General features: G+C 43.7%; 1 protein-coding gene across 1 annotated transcript; it reads left to right on the plus strand.

Moving 5' to 3' along the window:
• The first annotated feature begins 1,860 nt into the window (after positions 1–1,860).
• Positions 1,861–26,260, plus strand: LOC133454451 (eosinophil peroxidase-like). Its single transcript, XM_061733182.1, has 11 exons — positions 1,861–1,928; positions 15,784–15,959; positions 16,140–16,272; positions 16,700–16,829; positions 16,905–17,111; positions 17,199–17,562; positions 22,376–22,536; positions 22,626–22,884; positions 25,390–25,560; positions 25,660–25,897; positions 26,056–26,260. Exons 1-11 carry the CDS (start codon positions 1,861–1,863, stop codon positions 26,258–26,260), a joined length of 2,112 nt encoding a protein of 703 aa, XP_061589166.1.
• Positions 26,261–27,230: the final 970 nt, after the last annotated feature.

Raw genomic sequence — 27,230 nt, forward strand, 5'->3', positions numbered from 1 at the left:
CTCCAGTATTGCTTTCACCTTATCTCTGTCTGGCTCAACACCCGCTGCAGACAGCTTGTCTCCCATAAAAGTGATTTCAGTCACTCCAAACTGACATTTTGCTCTGTTCAGCTTCAGTCCGTATTTTTAGATCTGTTGCAGCACTTTGGTGAGCCTCTCATTATGCTGCTCCAGGGTGGATCCCCAAAGCACAATGTCATCCACATACACCCAGACCCCGTCAATGCCCTCTATTATGTGCTCCATGGTCCTGTGAAAGATCTCAGGAGCAGAGAAGATTCCGAAAGGCATCCTTGAGAGGCAAGTTTACTGAAGAACCGTGCACTGGCCATTTCACTTGTGATCTCATCCCTGGTTGGAATCTGTTAATGTTCTCTCTTTATGTTGTCATTAAGATCTTTTGGATGCATGCACCAACTTAAATCACCATTCTGTTTTTTAACACACACCATGGAGTTAACCCATTCTGTGGGCTCCTCCACCTTCTTAATAACTCCCATTGATGTCATTCGGTCGAGCTCCTGTTTTAACTTCTCACGCAGTGGTGCTGGAACACGTCGCGGTGCATGAATGACAGGCTTTGCATCCTTTTTCAAGTGTATCTTGTAGGGGAATGGTAGAACACCAAATCCTTTAAAGATGTCTGGGTACTGGTTCACTATCAAATCCACACTGTTTGGTTCATTACTGTGGATGTGGTGCACTCTTTTCACTAAACCCAGTCTTTCACATACTTTATCACCTAATAGTGACTCGTGTCCCTCTGGTACAATAACAAACATGAGGCTGTGTTCCTTTCCTTTGACTCTCACTTTAAGTCTGCATGAGCCTGTGGTATTAATAGACTGTCCATTGTAGGCTTTTAGCGGCTTGTGATTTTACCTTCATGGCCTTGATGTCATGCTCATTCACCAGGTTAGCTTTTGCTTCTGTGTCCAGCTTAAAAGTGATGACAGCTTCATTCACCTGCAATGCCTTTATCCATGGGTCCTGCTCCACTCTGTTTACACTTGACTTATCCATCTCTGTAGACATGGACTCCCTGTGGACTTCCTGTATCACCATGACTATGCCCACATAGAATGTGTCACAGAGAGAATTTTCGGTACTTGTTTTCCATATGCCAGACATTGTTTTGCTGCATATCTGGGCCACACCTTTTACAGTCAAAAGTCTCTGTGCCTTTATGCCATTTAGCATTTGTTGCTCTCGGTTTCTGTGCCCGGGTAGACACTACAGCAACCGCCATGCTTTCTGCGTCCCTCGCCATTCCACTGAATGTTTTAGCATGTTGCATGGCTAGTTCACTAGCATGGCGAATCTTCACTGTGCCAGCTAAAGTTAGTTCAGTCTTTCGCAGCAACCTTTCTCAAATTTTTATGTCCTTTATTCCGAACACAATCTGGTCACGAATCAACGCTCCAAAGTTACATGTTCTAGCTTTTAGCTTTTTAGCAAAAAAGCATCAAAGCTCTCTGCAGGCTTTTAAAGACGTGACCGAAACACGTATCGTTCAAAAGTCTCATTTTTCTTAGGCGGACAGTGTTCATTAAACTTCTGCACAACTGTGACGAACTTATCTTTATCCTCTTCGTCTGCGTACACAAACGTCTTTGTGACAAAGTGGGTGAGAGCACAACATTTGTCCCCATTTCAGTCCACTGTCTTAGTCTATCCAAATTCAACCATGCTTGTTTGTTTTGGTCATAGGTTTACCATTGTTTCATACCATGAGAACTTTACTTTAAGTTCTCATGAGTTGAGTTTTGTTCAGTTAAGCTGAGTTAATTCTTTATTTGTTTTTCTTTTTTTTGTTTCTATTTTGTCAGGGGTCGGGAACCTATGTCTCGCGAGCCATATATGGCTCTTCCGTTCACAGCGTATGGCTTCCAGACAACCTCCGCGGTGGGAGCCGCATCTCCTTCTCGGTAGCCAGGCCGAGGCAATCACGGGCTATTCACGCGCCCCCCTTCCCCCTTTAACGTTCTCATGGTGATCTCTACTACGTCCGCCATACAATAATACAATGGGCGCATTGCGTCATTGGGCGCGCAACACACTTTAAAAAAAAAATAAGACGTTTGTATGCGCGGGTCGCAAAAATACGGTAATTGAAAAGATGGCAAAAGAAAAAGAGATGACGAGTATCGTACATTTCATTTCAGTCTCAATATCTGCCCCATCCTCTGGAACTCTCTCCCTGCTCACAGCACAGACTTACCCACTTTCAAATCACATCTCAAAACTCACCTCTTCAGACAGCTTTTAATGTGTCATTCGTTTCTTATCCTTTATCTCTTATCTTTTTTTTATCCTGTTTTTAATTTTTAATTTTATTGATCTCGATGTTTTATCTTTGTGTCTGAAGCGTCTTTGATTTTTTAAAAGTGCTCTATAAATAAAATTGATTATTATTGATTATTAGGGCCTTCGCACTTACAGTGCGAAGGCCCTATTGTATCTGTAGGAATTCTTTATTAGGGCCCGAGCACTTACAGTGCGAAGGCCCTATTGTATCTGTAGGAATTCTTTATTCTTTATCCTTTCTTCTGACATACCCCAAAAGTCACCAAATTTTGCATGCAAGTCAGGCCTGGCGAAAAATGTGATATTTAATGGTTTGCATTAATGGGCGTGGCAAAATGTCTCAGCAGCGCCCCCTAGAAAACTTTGTGCCTCAAGCCCCACAATACAGTTTAACGTACATGCACGAAAATCGGTACACACCTGTATCATGTCGCAACTTAATGAAAAGTCTCTTGGCGCCATGGCCCAAACCGAACAGGAAGTCGGACATTTTTTAATTTATCGTGTAATTTTGGCGCAATTTATGCCATTCCTTCGGCATTTAATACGGCCCGAACCGTAACGTGCACCCAGGTGTGTTATACATCAAAATGTGCGTCTCCATCCTGCGACGACGCACATTACTTTTCTCAGTCAAAAGCATTACCGTGGCGACGCTAGACGCCAAAAAGCGCACCCACCCATCATCTGGTTGGTCCATATTTGGACTTTATATACGTTGAAATATTACCTCATTGACAAAGAGTTTGTTCTTGAGACTGACCATTGTGCATTGCAGTGGATTCATAATGTGACAAAGTGGGTGAGATCACACCATTTGTCCCCATTTCAGTCTACATTCTTAGTCTATCCAAATTCAACCACGCTTGTTTGTTTTGGTCATAGGTTTAACATCGTTTCATACCATGCAGGCACATAGTACCCCGGCTTTGTTTTTGTTCACAATTATTTCACTTAAAATACCGTATTTTCGCGACCATATGGCGCACTGTGTGGAAAGGCGCACCCTCAGTTTTGTGTGTCATTTTTGGTTTTAAAACACACATATGGCGCACCGACCCAAAAGGCGCCGTCTACGGAGACGGAGCTGCACACACGCACGCTGCAAAACACACACGCGCTAATAATACAGCGGAAGCAAAACTTAGTTTGATATTTTATTTCACTTTTCACATCAATCAAACCCTTCAAAGGTTCATATTCTGTTTCTGCATTAAAGAATTTTAAAAAACCACCGGGTTGCTGCACATAAACCTGTCTCAGCCACTGATCATCTCCTCATCCATCCAGCCCTTTTCATTTCACTCTGGCTGGAAAAGTCTCTTTAGGGAACGCTTTTCTTTTAAAAATCCCGACCGCGGCGGTCCTGGGTCCCGCTCCCCGTCTGCTCCCTCGCGCTGGACCGGGTCCGCTCCCCGTCTGCTCCCCCGCGCTGGACCGGGACCCGGGTCCCGGGTCCCCCGCGCTGGACCTGCTCACACACGCGCTGTCGGGGATCCGGTACCGGGTTGTATGCGACAGGAGCTCCGTTAATTCAGCTGCGCCAGTCCGAATTTCCAGACCTGTCTCGGCTTCTTGATCATCATCCCTTCATCCAGCCCCCTCTTTTCATTCACCCTTATAATGACTCCGGCTGGAAATGTCTTATGCAAAGTTTTTCTTTTAAAAATCACCACAGTTTCTGTCCATCAGCTGCGCCAGGCCAGCGCCACATAAACCAGTAAGTGTGTGTCGCGCCGCGAACACACACGCGCATGTCGGGATCCGGTACCGGGTTTGTAACCGACAGATTTGGCTGCAAATTTCGGAGGGTGAAGCTGATCTGACCTGAGACAGACCCCAGAAATCCCTTCTCGTAAAGCGGCCGGGAACCAGGTGATCGGACCGCTTGGGGAACCAGGAAGTCGGCTGCAGCAGCGCGCATCACCGCGCTGCTCCAGCCGCTGCTTTAACCGGGGAAAGTCACCGGTTCCGACCGCAGGAGCCCACATGGACTTGTAGCAGGGGCTCCCGGGGAAAGAGCACCGGCTCTGCAGCGGGGATGCGGCGATCGGACCCCACAAACCCACGGCAGGTGCTTCCTCGGTTCCCGACATGCAAAACACACGCGAGCTGCAGAACACACACACACAAGTGTGCTTATTTAAATAGAGCGGAGCAAAACTTAGTTTGATTGTATTTTATTTCACTTTACACATCAAGCAAATCCTTAAAAGTTTTCATCATCTGTTTCGCATTAAACAGCTCAGTGGAGTCTCATTCACGTCGCAACTCACGGGGGCTTCACCCGCCCCCTTCTCCCTTTACCGTTCTCATGGTGGCCGGCCTTACATTACCGTAATTCAGGTAATAGACACGGCGCACCGTTTCAAAAGGCGCCCGGCACATTTAAAAAAAAAAAAAAAAAAAAATGTGCGCCTTATGGTCGCGAAAATACGGTAATACGGACAAGTACTGTTAAGTTTAAAGTTGTTTATTTGTTCGATTTTGTCATTCATCATGAGTTGATTCTGTTACTTACCATACCCACCAGGTTCCAGTCTCAAAAGGAGGGAACAGTGCAAACACTTCCTGTATTTATACCCTAGTGACATCATTAATGATGTCACTGTCATTAATGATGTCACTGGGTTGAACCATGAGGTCAATTTTGTGATTTGTTTTCTTATTGATTTTGATTATTTTCAGCATGTTTGAAAAGGTATCTGTTACCATAGGCAAAGCTATTGTGTGTTGTGTGTGTATTGATGGTGATTGTAGTTGAGGGGAAACTATTTTGATTGCTCAGTTGATTCCAAGGAAGCGAGTGGAGTCACCTTTGGAGTGGAACAGCCTGATTGAATGGCATACTTAACCGGCTGCTGTCTGCTGCCGGGGGAGAGAGAGATCAGTGTGCAGCCACGTGCACATGTTGCGTTACTTTCAGTTCTCATGAGCTGAGTTTTGTTCAGTTAAGCTGAGTTAATTGTTTATTTGTTTTTCTTTTTTTTTGTTTCTATTTTGTTTTGCATATATTTTTTTGCAACGTCTATGACATGGTGGCATTTTTGAAAAAAATAAATCACTCTTTTGGACATTTTAGCATTGCTTCTGAGTCTGCCTCCTTCCATCCATCTACTCTGGTCACGCTTCCCCACAGTTTTGTATACTTCCACTGCCTGAGGTCCCACAATGGTGAGAAGCAGTGCTATCTTCCGTGCATCTGGCTTTCCATCCAGCCCGAGGGCCTGCAGGTACAGCATGAAAAGCTGCTTAAAAGTTCGCCATTCACAGTCAACATTTACAGTCCAATTTACAGCGTCAGGCGGCTTCACACTTTCCATGACTCCTGTAGCCGGACCACTCATGGTACCATGTAATGTTTTCAATAAAACATAGAAAACATGGCTTTGGTGAACTCAGCCGTTTAATGTGTTCCCATAACATGTACACACGTTCTTCTTCTACGTACCATGTAACTATAGCACACAGGTAGAACTGAGACCTAGACTGCCATCTAGTGGATGGCCACAGGGATCATGCTTTTTCATTCTTTGAAACAGCTTACCTACACATATAACGACAACTTGAAGTGTTGCTACATTTAAATCTTAGACTTATTTCTACTTCTTGGCTTTCAATTAAAGCTGAATTTTAACATCTTGTAAATATGTTTCTACATATTTTGTTGCTATGTGTTTGCTCTCTTTGTCTTGATGTACATTATCTTGATAAAAAACCTGTTGCTTTAAATGTGCAACATGAATATATTTGACCTTCACCTTGATCTTGACAGTATTAAAAATTGCATTATATGATTTTATGCCTATAGTATGAACAGGAGAACATGAAAGTTAGACAGCACTACCTTAAAGTAATTACATATTAATTTGAATGGAATTGCTGTTTTAAAGTGCACTATGAATTCTACCAACATGTTTTCTTCAAATAAGGTGTGTCTGTTAAAACAAGCAACAAAGGGAAATAATAATCCAAAAATGTAAATTAAACAAAATGTGAAAATGTGTTGCTCAAATTAGCTTTTAGTTTATCAAGACTGTTAAACCTATAAAAAAAAGACTTGCTGTTGACATACATATGTTCAAGTTGTAACATCTTGAACTGTGTTTATTTCATGTCATAAAAAAGGCCAAAACACTCTTTACAGTTGATAGATGAAAAAAAGATGCCAGAAAAGAAAAGTCTCCATGGTGCAATTGAAACACAGACTGTCCTTTAATTAGACAAGTTTATATTTGCTAACTTCAAATAACTGTTCCTGCCCTTTTAACGAGACACAAGCAAAAATAAAATAACTTTTATGTGTCGTCTTTTTAATCAGTGGAAGTGTGCTGTTATTTTATGTTATTCAAGATAATGTGTATTGTGTCTGTACTGACTTACTGAACAAACTGACGAGCTTCCTTATTGTTTTCTTAGAAAAGGTGAGGTCTGTACCACGCAACTCGTTATCGTAACTTATTGAATGAATAATACATTGTCCAAAACAGCTCAGCTTCCTGGACATGGTGAGTTCACCAACTTAAGCATGACGTATTGTTCTCCAAATAGGAATTTATTTTGTTGTAGACACTATAGATGTGCTGAAGGTGTATATTTGTGTTAAACAATTTTTAAAATGATGCACTTCTTTCCAGTCTGCAAAAGCAGAATCTCTCTTTCTTGTGTCCACCCACATGTATCTCTAATGAGCCCAGAGGTGAAATGTAATTTTACGCAAAACACTGAAGTTGACTAACAGCCTTTAAGTGTGTTTCTGCTTTTTTGAAAGGATGCGGACAAAAGTGTTGCCCTTTAGAGGATGTTAAAAAAAAAGGTGACCTTTTCTTGTCAACAAGTCGAAGGGGTAAAACAGCTAACTGCCTTTACTTTAGTTACTTAGACTTTTGAGCTGTGGATAAAGACCTAAAAGAGAATAAAATGCTTATTCTGAAGACAATATGGCTTGTTGTGCTGTTATTTGTACTAATACAACACTGCAACTGGCTAGGGGTTGGCCTGGAGGGTCTGAGATCAAAAGTGAGATGACAGCAGCCACAATGCAAAATCCAGTTAGTTAACCTCATCTTAAAAAATAACCAGCTTTGCCTTTAAAAAAGCATCCATCCATCCATCCATTGTCCGCCTCTTATCTGTTCCCGGGTCGCGGGGGCAGCAGTCTCAACAGAGATGCCCAGACTTCCCTCACCCAGACACACCCCAGCTTTTCCGAGGGGAGTCCGAGGCGTTCCCAGGCCAGCCGAGAGACATAGTCTCTCCAGTGTGTCCTGGGTCTTCCCCGGGGTCTCCTCCCGGTGGGACATGCCTGGAACACCTCCCTAGGGAGGCGTCCAGGAGGATCCGGTACAGATGCCCAAGCCACCTCAGCTGACTCCTCACAATGTGAAGGAGCAGCAGCTCGACTCCGAGCTCCTCCTGGGTGACTGAACTCCTCACCCTATCTCTAAGGGAGCGTCCAGCCACCCTGCGGAGGAAACTCATCTCGGCCGCTTGTATCCGCCATTTCGTCCTTTTGGTCACTACCCAAAGTTCATGACCATAGGTGAGGGTAGGTGCGTAGATTGACCGGTAAATCGAGAGCTTCGCCTTTCGACTCAGCTCCTTCTTCACCACGACGGTCTGGTACATCGACCGCATAACTGCGGACGCTGCACCGATCCGTCTGTCAATCTCACGCTCCATTGTTCCCTCACTCGTGAACAAAACCCCGAGATACTTGAACTCCACCTGAGGCAGGACTTCTCCACCCCACGTGAGAAGGCACGCCACCCTTTCCCGGTGGAGAACCATGGCCTCGGTCTTGGAGGTGCTGATTCTCATCCCTGCCGCGTCGCACTCGGCCTCAAACCGCCCCAGCACATGCTGAAGGTCCCGGTCCGATGAAGCCAACAGGACAACGTCATCCGCAAAAAGCAGAGACGAAATCCTGTGGTTCCCAAAGCGGATCCCCTCTGGCCCCTGGCTGCGCCTAGAAATCCTGTCCATAAAAATTATGAACAGGACCGTTGACAAAGGGCAGCCCTGCCGGAGTCCAACATGCACTGGGAACAAGTCTGACTTACTGCCGGCAATGCGAACCAGACTCCTGCTCCGATCATACAGATACCGGACAGCCCTTAGTAGAGGGCCCCGGACTCCATACTCACTCAGCACCCCCCACAGAATGGCACGAGGGACATGGTCAAATGCCTTCTCCAGATCCATAAAGCACATGTAGACTGGTTGAGCAAATTCCCATGAACCCTTGAGCACCCTGCGGAGGGTGTAGAGCTGGTCTAGTGTTTTGCCATTTAAAAAAGCAAATCAAGTGAAATAGCAAAATCTCGTTTGGTGTAGTACATTTGAGTTTAAATAGGCTCTACACAACACTTGAGCATTTAAGTGAGACATATTCCATATTCTATATAGATTAGTAAGAAATATCATTTAAAGCAGCATTTTCCAATTAAATATATTGCATGTGTTTTCAAAACTACACACTCATTTGAGTTGAGCTAATTTCTGTTTTCCTGAAACTAAGTAAATATCACTTGAACATCATTGTAATTTATCTGGAAAGACCATTCAGACATTTTTCTTTTCTTGTTTTTTAGTAAATACTAGTCATTTAATGTCCATCCATCTATAGTTGCTTCCTCTTTTCCACCGTCACAGAGGTCCTGTGGAGCCTATCCCAATTAAAGGGCAGGGAGTACACCCTGGAAGGTTCAGGTATGCAGACAAACAACCACAAACATTCAATCTCGCATATGAAAAATGTATGTTCTCTTATTCAATATGCAACTCAATTCCTGGGACAGGTCATGGTTATATCCCAGTTCAATTACTGCAAAGCCCTCCTAGCCTTGATTTTATTCCACTGATTCTAAGTGACTTTGGAAAAAAACATCTGCTAAATGTAACGTAAAATGTTGCCTGACATGCATGCATGTTTTTGGATTGTGGAAGGAAACTAGAGTACCAAGATAAAGATACATGCAAATTCCCCTCAGAAAGGTTCCTGCTTAACCAAGAACCTTCTAAATGTGAAGCAACTACCAAGCCACCCTCGTGCTCATATGTAACTTAAGTGCCTCAAATAGCCATTATGTAAATAAAATAAGGTTCCTTTCTTATGGAACAATCACATGGAGAGATATAAATAATAAATTAAGATAGTGACACAGTTCCAACAAAGTTCAGCTATATGCCATTTTATTTGTGTATTAAAAGCATCTCACATGGCTCCTTTTAAAATTAATTCACACCAAAACACAAAAACTGTGATCTGGCTTTGTGGATGTATCTTTTAAACAATGGGAAAAGCAGAAGAACTTAAAATGAGACACAGTAACAAAGTGGGATATAGTTTAGATGATTTAGGGAGCGATAAGCTCACACTCATTCATGGCAGGAACCCAAAGGTTGTAGCTGGCTACACATCTTCATTGTCACAATCCTTCCCCACCATTCTCCAGACCAATCTTATTACATGAGATATTCAGCATGCTCACAGCATCCCTTTGTAGCTTATTCATCTTTTTCCTGGCAGACTGGGAAGAGTTTAATACAATGCTGATCCTTGGCTGCCGGCTGATGGTGCTAGCTGGTGCTAGCTGGTGCTAGCCAGAGAACACAGTATGTCCAGCTGGTAGCTCATCAGCCACTAGCTCCAACATCAGCAAAAGCTACCAGCTGCTCTGGCTGACATACCTTCGCCCACAGCCAAGCCTGGGTCCAGAGGCCACCCTTCAAAAAAGGTGACCTGGAAAGGTCCTGGGGCAAAGGTGGCTCAGCCAGGGACGAATTATTATTATTTATTATTATCTAAATATAAACCACTTCAAAGACATTTTACAGGTGAACTATACCAAACCACATAGAATAAAAAAGAAGAGTGAAGTTAAAGGAAGAAGAATATAAACAACGGGTTTCTGGGTCTCTGGAAAGCGCCTAGAGATAACTAACGTTGTAATAGACGCTATATAAATAAAATTGAATTGAATTGAATTGAATTTCCAGGGTCTTTTCCATCGATTGTAAAATAATGGATAGACTAGCTGGGCCATCTGCTGTAGGTCTTCTTTAGAGCAGTATTGAAGCCTGTTTTCCTTGTACTGCGCAGTGCCATGTTGTAAAGAATGAAGAGGCCAGGGAAACTGGAACACACCCACCTTATGTCAATCAAAGCTTCCTGTGGGAACCACCTCCTTCAGCTAATCCACACCAGAGGTGCAGTGTAGCTGCCGGCAAATATTTGCAGTAGAATATCTAGTTTCAGATGTCGTTTAGGTGTAAAAAGTCAGAAATGACTGCTGCACGTACAGTAGCTTATACTTGCTTTGTACAAACTGCCAATTGCTTCACTGAGTTTCGCTTATGATAAGGAAATGATAATGGCTTGGCCAATTGAAAAGCCTACACCAACTACTACAAATAAATCAATTGCCTTGTATAAACTTCACCTTAAAGGTATTGTGACATAATTTTTAACATGCTTTTAACACTATTAAAAGTCTTGGCCAACATCCCTCAACTTCACTCCAGTACTCCATGCCTGGCTTCTTTTATGACGGTGTTTTTTGCCTGTGAAAAACGCGTCCTTTTCCCCCTTTCCTGTCAATCATTGTCCCGCTCCTCCTCCCAACCCGCCAACCCACCCGAGACAAAAAATGTGCTGGCTGTTAATGTGTTTATTTCTGCTGCAACGTTCGTTATTTTAACATGGGAGTCAATGGAGATTGACTCAGTTTTAAAGTCAGTCTCCAGTGGTCAGTTGATGAACTGCACTTTTTGTTACTTCTGGGTTTCAAACCCAGAAGCCTATATTGACAAAAGAGTACACTATACTTTTCTTACACTTTTCTTAAAGGGACATCACATGATGGTCTACAAGACTCGTCTGATTCAAACGATGTAGTGTCCTAATTCACTGGGACAATACATACCACGGTCAGACGTGCTTATTTATGAGTTCCTAATCTGACGTTTCAACTATATCAGCTCTGTTGGTTTCATCATCATCATCATTTTATTTATTTCAAACTAACAAAACCACAACTCTCGTACTACAAAACAAGAACAGAAAGTTACAGGACACCATTGAACAGAACAAACAACAATACCAACAACAGACACTATAACAAAACAAAACAAACACTGTTTGAAAAGGGGATGGCAGAAGCAAAGCTTATTAATTTCCATCCCCCGCCAACACACATATAACAAAGACAACCATAACACAAAGTTACTCCCTTAAGCCCCTCTTCCCCTCAATCATTTCATTTCTTTACATCAGTTTATCTCCTCTTCCCTTTTATACATTTCAAAGACTGCTTTTCTGTACTTACTTTTAAATTGACTGACACTTTGACTAAGTTTAATTCCATCATCTAAACTGTTCCACAGAATTACCCCTCCAACAGAAACACACATACTCTTAAGAGTTGATCTTACACTTTGTTGTTGCAATTTAAGTTTTCCTCTTAAGTCATACCTTTTACAACCTTCCCTGTCATAAAATAATTTTTGAATTAAACTTGGCAGAAGATAGTTTTTAGCTTTATACATGATTAATGCAGTTTTCAATTTTACCAAATCAAAAAATTTTAATGCAGAGGCCTTAAGAAAAAGTAAATTAGTATGATCATTGAACCTGACATTGAAAACTGTTCGTATGGCTCTTTTTTGTAATATGTATAAAGGCAACAGGTTGGTTTTATATGCATTACCCCAGACTTCCACACAGTAACTCAAATATGGCAAAACAAAAGAATAATATAAAATAAGTAGAGACTGTTGGTTAAGTATGAACCTAGATCGCCTCATAACACCAACACTCTTTGCAATCTTGGAACATACATAGCCAATGTGAGTTTTCCAGCAGATTTTTTTATCAATTATCACACCAAGAAATGTGATATGATTCACTCTTTCGATACTTATATTATCTATTATTATTTGCACTGGAATGTCAACTTTACATCTGCCAAATAAAATGAGTTTTGTTTTTTCTAGATTAAGTGACAATTTGTTATAATCAAACCAGTTTTTCAATTTATTCATTTCCTGCGTGATTTCTTGTAAAAGCTGCTGCAAGCCCTCACCAGAACAAATCATGTTGGTATCATCGGCGAAAAGTACAAATTTCATAATTTTGTTTTTTTGTTTGTTTGTTTTTTCAATTACTGTGAGTCAGACATACACATAGTACTGTCCACCTTTTATCAATGGATGTTTTGTACTGCCGTGTTTGTAAGTGAAGAATGTGTTGCCTCTTTTCCAAAATTTAGAACAGTTTCTGTGTTGTAACACTGATAAGCACTAGCAAATGCCTGACAATATCAGTAAAAGAGTGAAGCAAAAACACTATCATATTATGGCAAGTGTCATGATAGGATAAACAATATGAAGCTCATTTTATTTCTGAAGAAAAAGAAAAGATTTAAAACCAAATTTCAGGTAGGCATGCACCGGGTTGTTGAGGTCTAAGGTGGTGAACTGCTGGTTCCAGAGGCTTGATTTCCTCCCTCATTCCCTTCTCTCTTCTTCATTTTATTCATCAAATGACAGAAGGTCAAACATCTAAGAATATTTTGTGCACATTATACAATTCTACTTTTTAGTCCCACATGTTTTTTAAATTAGTAATCATTATTGTAAAACATTAATCATTGACATTGACATTGAATAACTACAATCCAAGCAACTGGAAATGGAATTGTATTTTATTAAAGTTTTAGTTTAAAGGGAACCTATTATAAAAAACACATTTTCTCTTGCTTTAACATATATAAAGTGGTCTCCCCTCAGCCTGCCAAATCAGAGAAGGAGGAAAGCAACTAAATTCTGCAGTGTCTGTACAGCCGCCCGGATGATCCATCCAGTGTGATGTGGCTTCTACGAGCCGTTCAGATTCTGCTCCCTTTCGTTATGTAACGAAAATACGATTTACATAGGTTTGCCTCCGATGCGTGAAACCACGTCCACAACTAACTCCGCCCGGCCGGAGCTTCCACCATTTTTTGGTAGCGGTGTATCACGTCATTCAGGCAGCCAATCAGCACAGTGCCTCATTATCATAGCCTCCCCGCCCACTCAGAATCCTGCATAGATAATGAGGTTAGAGAATGGGAAGATAAAGACATGGCTCAGAGGCTGAATTTCTAATTTATTTAGCAAAAAAAAATCAAAAGCTTATTTTTAAGACATTCAAGGCCTGTTTAAAATAGGTATAAGATGCCATAATAGGTCCCCTTTAAGTTTTAAAGTTCTAATGAACTTTGTAATTCTTTTCTAGTTTAAATTATATTTTAAATATTTTGACCACTTAGGGCCTTTTTTCTTACCCTGCACCTTGAATGTGGGTAAATTTAAGAGACCACATTCAACTTGCTACTCTAAACTGACTAGACTGTAGATACGATGGACGAATCATTGAGTCACGTGACCCCTTGATTTCTGAAGAGCAGTTTTGAAGCCTCTTTGTCATTGTACAGTGCACAGCCATGTTGCTTTGGAAGCTGATGGGAATATCCCTAGTGTATGTCAGTCAAAGATACCCGATGCTCGGTTGCTTTGCTAAGCTGGGTAGCATGACAGTTATGGATGAGGAAGTGATAGTAGCTAGCCATTAGCTGAGCCGACTGTCAAACCAATCTCATTAGAAATACATTTATTGCTTTATATAAACTCTTCTGATGTGGTAAGAATAAATTTACTCACAAAGGTGGTGTTAGGATTTCATGAAATTGTTAAAGGCTTGAAGGGTTTTTCTACAAGATTCTACACTGGTGGTTGCTCCTGGGGCAGGATCACCTTCTGTCTTTTATGAATAGACTGTTTAGTTGAGTTCTGTCTTGTTTAGGTGAAGATAATGAAGAGAGACAGATGTTTTAAAAGTAATAGGTCTCATCCTGTTTTTGTCAAAGTTTTAGTTATCTCAGATCTTTTCTGAGTTAACATCTCGAGTAAGAAACAATCAACAGAAATATATAGCTGAAAGTCCCTGCAGCTGGCTCCACATATAAGGTTCAACATCTGCACCTATAATGTACAAAACACCTCCTTTTTTTTAAATACGACTGGATCGATGACCACCATGTGCATTTCTCTCCTACCTCTATGGTTTGAGAAAACTGTACCTCCAGCTGGAAAATTTTGTGCATGATATTATAAAGCTTGTATTAACATTTGCTTCTGTTCACTGGTTTTCTTATGGTGCAGCAGACAAACAAACACGCAGATCTTTCAGTGTTATCAAAATGCATGTAAGATCACATTAATTACCATCATAGATTAGCTTGAGCTAAACCAAGTGAAAATAGCTAATTTGTGGTAGCTGGGTTGAGGTGGGCATATTACAAGTGGCCTCCGGGCTTGCCCATCTTTGTCCCTTTGGCTGTTTTTGGATTAAGTAGAGGGGCTTGGGCAGAGTCTGCCTTTTGAAAGATGGCAACCTCTACAGAAGAGAAAATCAGGCTTCGAAAAGAGTGTCCAGAAAACCTCTGAGTGATGTCCTGGGGGTTTTGTCCAATTTTTCCCATGCAGTCTCTGGTCAAACTGTATTGAAAACCACCATTCCACTTTAATCTGATAATATGACATGAAAAGACACATTCACATTTGCAGAATGTCTAGGAAAAAGATAAGATGATTATGAAAAAGAAACACGGTTTCTTGCTGTAATTGCAAAAACTGTTTATCTGTATCTGTATATGATGGTAGTATGATGTTAGTGTGCCTGTTTTAGTTTCTGACCATTGCCACCAGTAGCACATTATTCTATTTATTTGGTTTTTCATTATTTTTTAACGTGTTATTTGTGAATTTTCTAAATAAGATGATTTGTCCTATCACTGACAAAAGGAAGGAAGACGTGCTGTTCAGTGACAGTATCTTCACCTGCTAAACCCAAGGGCGAGGCTTCTTTTGTCTCCACTGAATATAAGGAGGCTGACCATATCAGAAAAGTTTTCACAGGGATCTTCAAAGACAGGGGTAACAAGGACTCTCTGTGCTTTAATGCTTGAATGAGGAAATCCTTCTTTGAGTTCCTTCAAAATGTACTAACATCAGTTTGGTTATGTGTTGCAGAGATGCTTTTTTCAATCCTCCTTGTGTGGGGCATCAACCTAGTGCCAACTTATTCCATATCTAATGGTTTGTTTTTCCATGGTTAAGATGTTTCTACACATTGTCCTTATTTATATTGCCTTTCATTGAAAAAAAAATGTTTTGACATTTTTTTTTAGATGAATATCTTGGAAGTCCTTTCCTTCAACACTGCTTTAAAGAGGCAAAGAAAATAGTGGATGATGCATACAAGTACTCCAGAGAAGAGTGAGTTGATCAGATGAATTCTTGCCTTGATAGTGAAAAAATGACTTACATTACAATAGTTCTACAGCTATATGTTGGTGTGAAGGAGCTACAAACTGTCAAAAGTATCACCTGTTTGGGTTTTGTTGTTCAACTATGTGACTCTTTGTTCTGCAGAAGTCTGAGGCGGGTCTGCGAAGATGTGGTGAGTCCCCACAATGCTCTCCGTCTCCTGAAGCAGCCTCGCGGTGACACCCGCTCAGCTGTGAGATCTGCCGACTACATGGCACAGACTCTCCGTCTGCTCCATGACAGGGTACATCATGTGCACAAACGCTCTCTGAATGCAACAGGTCAGACATGCAGCATCCACAGAAGATATCACACACAGTCAACACATTGTTGTTTTTTAAATAGTTTTTACTGGTCTGGTTAAAGGTCTGAGGTGTTCTGTTTTCTAGCGTAGACACAGTGGAGTGCTTGTAATTAACTCCAGGAAACATGAAAGTGAAATCTCGAAATTTGTCTGACAGATCTGCTGACTCCAGAAGACCTGATGAAACTTGCTGAGATAACTGGATGTGCAGCTCGAATCAGAGCTCCACAGTGCCTGACCACACCAAAAATCAACAAGTATCGCACAGCCACCAGTGTCTGTAACAACCTGTAAGAGGAACACTAGACTGTCATGACATGCTGCTTTGAATGCTAGGTTTATAAAGTCTGATAATTTCTAACAGAGAGAAAAAAAAAACATTTACTGGATATTTAGAGTTTAACATGAAAAGCCAAGTGTTTTGGCATGACAGGCTTTTTGTATATTAAAAAATACTTGAATACCATGCTGTCAAGAACACTGGTTTTCCGTTCATTTTGGAAATGTAAAAATAAACAAACTGATACGGTTCCTTTAAGGCTATTAGTGGAAACTTAACAGGGTTCATATAAGAAAGAACAACATTTACTTTAAAGGACATGTTTGTTATAGATGCATCTTAGGCCATTGACCGCAGAAGATGTCTTCACCATTGAGGGAATTCCTAATTTTTCTAAGAAATGATTTCAACCATGTCAAAATCCTATTTGCTTTCAGAAAAAACCCTCGCCTCGGAGCCTCCAACACTCCCTTCACCCGTTGGCTCCCCGCTGAGTATGACGATGGTATCTCCCAACCAAAAGGATGGGACAGAAACCGAAGATTCAACAACTTCTTGCTGCCACTGGTACAGCACACAGAAGACTATTAGTATGCATGTATGATTGTTTAGATTTAATATTTAAATCTTCTCCACTCTCAGGTGCGACAGGTGTCCAACAATATCCTAAACACAACAGATGCAGGTGTTGTCAGCGACAGAGAGTACACCCACATGATCACCCTGTTTGGACAGTGGATTGACCATGACCTCACCTTGACACCCTCCTCCCCCAGCATCCGCTCCTTCAGCAACGGGGTGAACTGTGATGAGAGCTGTGAACACACTGAGCCATGTATCCCTATCCCGGTTGGTGTCAGAGGTCAAAACTAAACAGTGAAATGTTGTTTTAACCTTCTATGCTTTCACTCACCCTCTGCCACTTTGTGCTAACAGATCCCTCGTGGAGACCCCCGCCGGCCCTCCGGCCCAGACAGCTGTATCCCTGCATTCAGATCTGCTCCTGCTTGTGGAACCGGATATTCAGCCTTCAATTTTGGCGGGGAGCCCAACAAGAGAGAGCAGATCAATGCGCTGACAGCCTTCCTGGATCTCGGGCAGGTGTACGGCTCTGAAGAGAAGCTTGCGCTGTATCTTCGTGACCTCAGCAGCAATGCTGGCCTGCTGCGTGTCAACACAGAGTTCAGAGACAACGGCCGCGAGTTGCTGCCCTTCCACCCTCTGAAGGTGCAAATATGTGCCACTCGCAGAAGAATCACCAATGACACCAACGCCCGAGAGGTGCCATGTTTCATTGCAGGTTAGTTCTTAAAATCAGGATATTCTCATACATAATAATAATAATAATAATAATAATAATAATAATAATAATAATAATAGATTGTATTTATAGAGCACTCTTCATTCAAAGAATCTCAGAGTGCTTACAAGTTAAAAACAGGTACAAATGTAAAAACTCGCCAGCGTCCCCCTCCTCTCTACTCTCCTTAGCAGTTAAAAACTTTCCTGAATAGGAACGTTTTTAGGCCTGTTTTAAAATTGTCCAAGTTCTGTGGAGCCCTCAACTGGGCGGGGAGACTGTTCCACAGGCGTGGTGCTGATGAGCAGAAGGCTCGGCCCCCCATGGTGCGGAGTCTTGTTTTTGGGACTCAGAGGAGCAGGCTGCCTGTAGATCTGAGGGAACGGGTGGAGGTTTGTGGAGTGATGAGGTCTTGTAGATATGGTGGTGCGTGTCCATTGATGCATTTATGGGTGAGTAGCAGGATTTTGTAGTTGATCCGGGAGGAGACAGGGAGCCAGTGCAGCGTGTGAAGAATGGGAGTGATATGTTCGTATTTCCTGACTCTCATCAAGACCCTGGCAGCGCTGTTCTGAAAATATTGCAGCCTCTGGATGTTCTTGCCAGGGATCCCGAAAAAGAGTCTGTTGCAGTAGTCCAGCCTTGAGGAGATAAAGGCATGTACCAGTTTCTCTGCATCTGGTAGGGTTAGAGTGGGGCGGAGTTTGGAGATGTTCCGGAGGTGGTAGAAAGACGTTTTGCATAGTTATTTTATGTGGTTGTTGAAAGTGAGGTGGGGGTCAAATCGAACCCCCAGATTTGTGACTGAGTTTGAGAGAGGGATGACCAGGCCGTCGAAGGTGAGTTGGGATATGGGGGAAGTTTGGATCTGATGTGGTGTGCCAAGAAGGAGAGCCTCAGTTTTGTTACTGTTCAACTGAAGGAAGTTGTTAATCATCCATGCCTTTATCTCCTCAAGACAGATGATGAGAGATAACAGGGCTGCTGAGGGAGTGGGGGCAGTCCTTATGTAGAGTTGCGTGTCATCAGCATAACAGTGGAAGGATATCCCATGTCTGCTGATGACACGACCAAGTGGGAGCAGGTAGGTGATAAAAAGGATGGGGCCGAGGACCGACCTCTGTGGGACGCCACAGGTGACAGGGAGCAGCCTGGATTTACAGCCTCCCAGCGACACATATTCAGTCCTGTCTGAGAGGTAGGACCTGAACCACTGCAAAGCACTGCCTGAAAGTCCAGTGGTGTTTTGAAGGTGCTCCAGGAGGATGGTGTGTTCCACAGTGTCGAATGCTGCTGTCAGGTCGAGGAGGATAAGTATGGTGGATGTGTCTGCTGTCATCAGTATATCATTTGTCACCCTGAGCAAGGCTGTCTCAGTGCTGTGGGCTGAACGAAAGCCAGACGGAAATTTATCAAACAGATTATTGTGTTTGAGATGGCCCTGGAGCTGAGAGGCAACTACTTTTTCTAGTACCTTGGATAGAAAGGTGAGGTTTGAGATGGGCCTGTAGTTAGCAATGACCTCTGGGTCCAGTTGGCTTTTTGAGGAGGGGACGGGTGACAGCAGCTTTGAGGGCAGGTGGAACATGACCAGTTCCGATTGAGAGATGTACAGCCTGGGTGATGATTGGGCTGAGGATGGGGATGTATGACTTGAGCAGAGCAGTTGGGAAGGGGTCCAAGATGCAGGTGGATGGAGTCATTCCTCTGATGGTTTCCTCAATGTAGCTCTGCTGAACCCCAGTGAGACATGGGAGGGATGGCGGACTCCCAGTCACGGGGCTAAATGCAGGGGGAAACAGAGAGGAGGAGCTTTGCATCAGTGAGCGGATGTTGTTGACTTTGGCTCTGAAAAAGCTATTGCATTTTCCCTCTGTGGGTTCAGTGGAAGAAGATGGTTGTGGCCCGAGAAGATGATTTATGGTGGCAAAAAGCTGCTTGGAATTGCCAGTGTTTTTATTTATCAGGTTTGAGTAGAATTTTGACCGGGCATCTTTCAGGGACTGTGAATAGGCCTTTTGATTTTCATGAAAGGCCAGGTTGTGGACTGTGAGCCCAGAGTGTCTGGCTCGGTGCTCCAGAACACGGCCTGCTGTTTTTAAGCTTTGTAGTTCCTGTGTGAACCAAGGGGCGGAACGTTCAAAATTGACCTCACGTGTCTTGGCAGGGGCATGACGGTCAAAAACGCTGCTCAATTATCTATTATAATAGTCCACTAACTCATCCATCGTTGCAGAGGATGGGCAGGTGATGCGCTGGAGGTCTGTAATCATGGTGGTTGGGTTGATACGTTTCCAGGTCCGAAAAGTCATTTGTCGCTTAGGTCTGGTAGAGGGCAGCAGAAAATTCAAGGCCATAGACACCACTTGGTGGTCGGACACACCCAGATCGTAGACATCGTGGCTACTGATGGGGGCTGATTTTGTAATAGCCAAATCAAGGGTGTGGCCTCTGGTGTGGGTGGGAACCTTGACATGCTGCTGCAAACCAAGACATTCAAGTAGACCCATGAATTATGTTGCAAGATTACAGGAGGGGTTGTCCACGTGGATATTTACATCACCAATGATGACAATGTTGGTTGACATGGTGCAGAGTGATGTGAGCAGATCATGTATTTCAGGGAGGAATGAAGAGTGTGGTTTGGGAGGGCGATATATGAGAAGCACTGTCATGGAGTATGGAGGTTTGCATTTGAAGGCTAGACATTCAATAGAGGTAAAGTCAGGCAACGGCAAGGGAGATAGTTTCAGATCAGCCCGGTGGATGATGGCTAAACCACTACCACAGCCAGAGCTGCGGGCCTTCTCCATGTAATTGTAGCCAGGTGGGCAGGCTCTATTGAGCACTGAGTAGTTCCCTGGTTTGTGCCATGTATCCACTAGACACATGAAATCCAGCCCTTTGTCCAGAATATGGTTGTGTATGAGGAGTGGTTTATTTTGGAGGGATTGCGTATTGAGCAGCTCCAGAATGGCAGGTGACAGAGCTGGTGGTGGAATTCTCTGCAGACTCCGGAGTAAACTGTGATCCAATCCTTGTTTTCGGTTTTGCTCTTGCCTCAGAGGCCAGGGGCAGCTGTTACCTATTCCAGGAGCGCCAGTATTCTGATGACGTTGTAGAGAAGCGCCGCGTTCAGCTGCGGACCAGAAGGAGGGAATTGCGGCAGGGCAACACCGGGAGAAAACAAACCCTCGCCGGGCACTGCGGTGGATGTAACGGGGTCAACGTAGAAGGCCAGGCTGACTAAAGCCTGAATTAAGGTTCTGCGTCACACCAACGCAGAGCACACGCCGTCGCCGTGATGCCGTCGTGAACCCTTCGGACTTCTCCGTCACTCCATTTCGCCGCGGTGCAGTACCCCCCGTGACCGCTAATTCGCAATCTTTTCCTGAATGGTTTATCCGACTTTTTCCGGTCACAGTGAATCAAAGAGATAAGGACAACTATTGTGCAAAAAACCAAAACAAAAAAAATCACACATACACGAAGAAAAGAGCGCTGAAAGTTCACGACTGCTTCAAATCGGAAACCGGAAATGCGTTGCTTCCAAGCGAACCAATCACAGCCCTCTCGGTATGCGTGTGGTCTGCGTCGCCTCGACGCGTAGTTACAATTTTCGAGAGGTGCGCGTCAGTGACGGCGTGTGGTCTGCGTCGACGCGTACCACACGCCGTAGGCAGAACCATAACTCAAGCTTTAGAGCTGCGATGCATGCTGGAGTGGTGGAGCTATTGGTACTCAGCAGCTGTGAAGTGGAATACTTCAGTATCATGCCAGATGCCAGTGGAGTTAGCCTGGTGCTAGTCAGCAGCATCACAGCTAGCAGGGCCAAGCTGCAACGGCACAGCGGCAGGACTGTCCCGATTGAGTTTTCCCAGGCAGGGCTGAATATAGGTTTTACAGTCCGGGTGGCGATACGGGCAGACGGATATTGCACAGCCAGAAGTCCAACCGGCGTGATGCACAGCCAGAAGTCAGCTAGTGGAGGAAGCAGCGCCTGCTCTGGCAGAGTAAAGATCTTTCCCATTTGGTGCGAAGATGACAGCTGTAGCTGGGGGATTATCTGTGTACAATCAGTATAGGCCACAGGGGTATCAAAGACGGGTTTAGGATGCCAACTTTCCTCCATATTTAGCAATTTATTTAAGAAGCTTTTTAATTTTTTGATTTTTTGATTTTTTTCTAATTTAACAATTGGACATTCTCATGCTTTACAGATGAAAGGAAAGGAAAGACAATTTTAGATTACCAAGTTTATCATACTTTTTTTTTTGGTCATTATCATCCCTTTTATAAATGTGTCATCCTCTGAAGCTTTCGTGAGTGGGTAGTGGAAAACATAATAATAAAAGCTCTCATTCTGTAACTCATTCTGTAACTCTTTCTTTCTTGCTTAACACTCAAATATAGGAAGTAATGGTCTCTTAACCTGCTAGTGAACTGTTAAATAAAGAAGTAAATCTTTGCAGTGTGTTAAAATGTATTACTATGAACTTCACAGAGAAGTTGTTAAGGATTGATAACACTTTTTAAGTCTGTCATAAACTATTAGGGCTGTTATCCTCATTTAATTCTTCAAACTGTCTTTATTTACTGTTCAACTGTGACATAAGATATGAATAATAAAAAATTAAAGATAGAAATCGAATCCCAGTAGTGTAGTGTTGTTCAGTAAAAACATTTGTACATTTTATTTTTCCCTGTTATTAATCATGTAACCATTTTCATCTTATAAGGTCACGAAACATGGTGGCTCTAAAAATAAAATATTAAGCAGGACGTGAAAACTTCTTGTTTCATATCCCTGAAGGTGACACACGTGTGGATGAGAACATAGCTCTGACATCCATTCACACTTTGTTCATGCGTGAACACAACCGTCTAGCTCGTGGCCTGAAGAGACTGAACCCACACTGGGACAGTGAGACACTCTACCAGGAGGCTCGCAAGATCCTGGGTGCTTACACACAGGTAAAGACACCTCAGAGTAATTTAACGTGCATTTATATTCCCCCACGCCTGTACAATCCACTCATCTGAAATCTGTCTGTCCTTCTCAGGTGTTTGTGTTCAGAGATTATCTGCCACGCATTGTGGGCAATGCCGCAATGCGTACACAGCTGGGTTGTTATCCTGGATACAATCCCAATGTTGACCCCAGCATCTCCAACGTCTTTGCTACAGCAGCTTACCGCTTTGCCCACTTGGCAGTACAACCAGCTTTATCCCGACTGGATGCAAACTACAGAGAACACTCTCAGTTTCCCAGCGTCCCCTTGTTCAAGGCTTTCTTGACTCCCTGGAGAATCATCTTTGAGGGTGAGCTGCACAACACAACTCTACAAAGGTGCAGAGGTGGAAAAAGTACAAAAATATTGTACTTAAGTAAAAGTACCTCATGGCGGTGGGGGGGGTGGCTGGGGGGGCTCGGGCGGGGGGCTGTGGCTTGGGCGTCTCCGGGTCTCCCGGGGGGGGCTGGGCCGTGGACGTGGGGGTCCCACTCGGAGTGGCTGTCTGCGCTGGGGGGACATTGCTGCCTTGGTCCTCCGTCGCTGGGCGGGGGCCGAGTGCCCCTGCGGATGTGGGGACTCCGTGACCCTTGGGGTGTCCGCCGGGGTGGCCTCGGGGGGGGGGTGGGGACGGGTCCGGGGATCGGGCCTCCCCTGACCGGGGGGTGCACGGGCGGGTGCGCCTGCCCGCGTCGGCGGCCGGGGCGACTCTGTCTCTCCGGGCAGGCTGGCCCCCTGCCGGGTGGGGGGGGGATTGCCTGGGTCGCGGTCCGCCGCCGCGGGACCCCTGGCTGCCTCTTCCCGCGCCGTGGGGGCCCCGCCCGCGGACCCCCTCGGCCGCCGCCGGGGGGGGGGGGGCTCGCAGGTGGTGGGTTGCCTCCCTCCTGCTTCTCCCCTCTGTGGGGTTGCCGGTGGCCTGGGTTACGGGCTCTTCCGTGTCGGCCTCTGGTCTCGCGGGTGGCGGGGTTGCTCCCCCCCCTCCCCCACTATAGATACACTTCAGGTAGAGCTTTGTTTGGTTTATTACACACACACACACACACACACACACACACACACACACACACACACACACACACACACACACACACACACACACACACACACACACACACACACACACACACACACACACACACACACACAGCCACTTAGTCACATGCATATACACAAACATACACAGCCACACAAACATATACATACACACACACACACACACACACACACACACACACACACACACACACACACACACACACACACACACACACACACACACACACACACACACACACACACACACACACACACACACACGCATGATCATATACATACACACACACACACACATAGACATACACACTGGCTTGTTCACCTGCATGCTGGCTCTCTAGTTTTTGGGGTTAGGTAGTGGTAGCGGTAGCTTAGCTCAGACTGCGATCAGATCTCAAGATTTAGGTCGATTGCTGTTGTTGTTTTGGTTGGCTCCGTGCCGGTTTCGTGTTTTGTTTGTGGTTTTTTGTTGCAGATCTCCAGTGCTTGACGTGTGTTTCCGTGTGTTCCTGCTTCCTGGATTGGCAGTGGATGTCGTCACCCCCCCCCCAACCCCCTCCCCCCCACAAATAAAAAAAAAAAAAAAAAAAAAAATCACTGGGTTTGTATGTGTATATTTATGTATGTGTACGCATATGTATGCGTATATATATGTATATATATTAATTATAGTAATAATGCACTTATATATGCTTTTGTTTTCTACCGTCATGGTATCAATCATTAATGTGTGCAGACAAGGGAAAAAAAAAAAAAGTAAAAGTACAAATTTTAATTTAAGTTTTAAGATGCCAAATATCCAGAAGACTACTTGTACTGCAAACATGCCTTAGAGTGGAGACTGAGATTACCTCTTTTTAATTTACAAAATTACTTAAGTAAAAGTAAAAAGTACCCATTAAGAACATTACTTAAGTAAAAGTATAAAAGTACCTCAACTTAAATATAATAAAGTAACAAAAGTACATGGTGTAAAATGTACTTAAGTACAAAAGTAAAAAGTACAAAGTACAAAGTACAAAGTACAAAATTCAAAGTACAAAATTATTTTCAAAAGGATTGCAAAGAAATGAAGAATCCAAGAATTTGCTTACAACTCTAAATAATGGTGATATTATTCTGACCCCTTTAGCGTTTGTCTCCATTACCCCATTTTAATTTCTCCCTTTGCTCATCACTGCTGCTGTACCCCATTGGCCCCTCTGCGTCGATTTAACGCGGAACCATAATTCAGGCTTCAGTCCTCATCGGTACTCGACGCGACGGCGGTTCCTCCGGCCTTCCGGCCCGCCTCTGCGGCGCAACTCTCCCGGGAGCTGCGGCTCCTTCTCGGTGTATTCACGCGCCCCCCTCCCTTCCCGTCCGCCTTATGGTTCCGCGTTAAATCGACGCACACCTTACGCCGTAGGCTACGGCGTAAGGTGTGCGTTGCCGCGTACCCTACGCCGTAGCTCTGCGCCGGTGTAACGCGGAACTATAAATCAGCCCCCGCTGTGCTGTTCTTTAATTTGTAGCGAGTAACGACGTGTCCAATTTTAAATATAGCGGATTAAAAGTATGATTTTTTTCCTTGAAAATGTAACGAAGTAAAAGTAAAAGTACACAAAAATGAAAGTATCAATAAAAGTACAAATTCTCAAAAATCTTACTTAAGTACAATAACGAAGTACTTGTACTTCGTTACTTTACACCACTGCAAAGGTGTTATTGTTCATTATATGTCACCTAATTATAATTATGTTTTCCTAATTTCTACTCCTAGGTGGACTTGACCCTCTGCTACGTGGTCTAATCAGGCGTCCCGCCAAACTGAACACCCAGGATCACATGATGGTGGATGCTCTCAGGGAGAGATTGTTCATGTTCGTGAAAAGATTGTCCCTGGACCTGGCTGCTCTGAACATGCAGAGGGGACGTGACCATGGCTTACCTGGTACAAACTTCTACTAATTTCTGGACCTGATCATTTCATGTTTCTACACTTTCATAATTATCCTCACTCCTTTTGTCCTCCTGTTGTTCACTCCTCCAGGCTACAATGCGTGGCGTAGGTTATGTGGTCTGTCCCAGCCCAAAAACCAGGCAGAGCTGGGCCAGGTTCTGGGGAACAACAACCTTGCCCGCCGGCTGCTGGAGCTCTACGGGACGCCTGACAACATTGACGCCTGGCTTGGAGGTGTTGCGGAGCCTTCTGTGCAAGGTGGGCGTGTGGGACCTCTGTTTGCCTGCCTAATTGCGAACCAGTTCCAGAGGATCCGCCAGGGCGACAGGTCAGTATGTGGGAGGATTTGTACCTTCATTTAATTGTTATTTAGAGGGGTAAAGAAATTCCCAGATATAATTGGTGCCACCATCTCGCATCTCTGTCTCTTCTGACGCTGTCTTGACACCAATGTGTTTGTTTTTCCTCCTGTTTCAAAATTTGCAGGCTTTGGTATGAGAACCCAGGCGTTTTCACCGAGAGGCAGAGGGCTGCTCTCTCCTCTGTCAGGTTGTCCAGCATCATATGTGACAACACCGGTATCACTAATGTCCCTATTGATGCCTTCAGTGTCCTCTCAAGGAAGAATCCGTGTGTGCAGTGCACCCGTCTTCCTCGACTTGACCTGTCAGCTTGGACAGAGAGACCTTAAGCAAGTTTTTAACATTTTAATACTCAAATTTTTCTGTCAAGCTCCACTTTCCCAGTCATTTGTCATCTACTACTACTTAGTTTAACTTGTTTTGTTTGTTTCTCTTCTAACTACTTCCATCAAAAGACGTCTTCACATGTTGTTTTATCTGGCAGGCGCACACTGTGCAAACAGTGATGAAAAGTTTAGTTTAAAGCACTAATTAGTAGTGTTCACATTTACCTTCCAGGAGCCTCTTGATGTTCAGGACAACGAGGTAGCTTAGAATCTAAACACTTCCAAGATACTTTATTTAGTGCAACTGTGCTAATTTATAATCTCAAAATCTATTTTTTTATTTAGTATTTTATACGAAAAGATTACAAATCCATCAAGAAATAATTATCTATAATCTATGTATTTCAGAAGTTTATATTTGTAGGTTGTTTCAAATTGAGGACTTACGATATGGATTAGTACTAGCCATCAGTATCCATTACTCTTTCTCACTTCATTGAACTAACTTGTGCTTTTCTTCAGGTCCTTTAGGAACATCTGGCCCCAGAGGACCTCCTGGACCACCAGCATTAAATTCAGTGCCACACACAAACAGTCTATCCTCTTGGTTCTTATGGACAAGTGCAACCCACCTTTGAAGAGAACCAATCATTTCCTGTTACATACACCAAACAGAACCATGACAACATGTAAGCAGTCCTGTTTACAAGCATCATTCCCCCGGCTTTCAGTTTATTGCTAGGCACTTTTAAGTTCTGAAGTGTGTCTGGTGGCCAGAGATGGCATGTTCCGATTGTGATAGCAAATTCAGCTTTAGCTACTTGATTAAACCAAAGCTACTGAGAGCAGCAAAACAACAGCCACATGTATAGACTAGGTGTCAGGGTTTGACACTTCCCCCCAGTTTGAGTTTCAGTTCTGTCCCTCCTGTTTCCCATTTGCCCTGATTGTGTCTGCACCTGTGTCTCGTCGT

Source organism: Cololabis saira, chromosome 11 (genome assembly GCF_033807715.1).
Source record: "Cololabis saira isolate AMF1-May2022 chromosome 11, fColSai1.1, whole genome shotgun sequence".
NCBI lineage: Eukaryota > Metazoa > Chordata > Actinopteri > Beloniformes > Belonidae > Cololabis > Cololabis saira.

Excerpts from the sequence above, each read along its gene's own strand:
- LOC133454451 (XM_061733182.1), top strand. The coding sequence starts at position 1,861 with ATGGCTCTTCCGTTCACAGCGTATGGCTTCCAGACAACCTCCGCGGTG. Across the intron at positions 22,537-22,625 it reads TCCTGGGTGCTTACACACAG|GTGTTTGTGTTCAGAGATTA; the intron begins GTAAAGACACCT and ends TGTCCTTCTCAG. Across the intron at positions 25,561-25,659 it reads ACGTGACCATGGCTTACCTG|GCTACAATGCGTGGCGTAGG; the intron begins GTACAAACTTCT and ends TCACTCCTCCAG.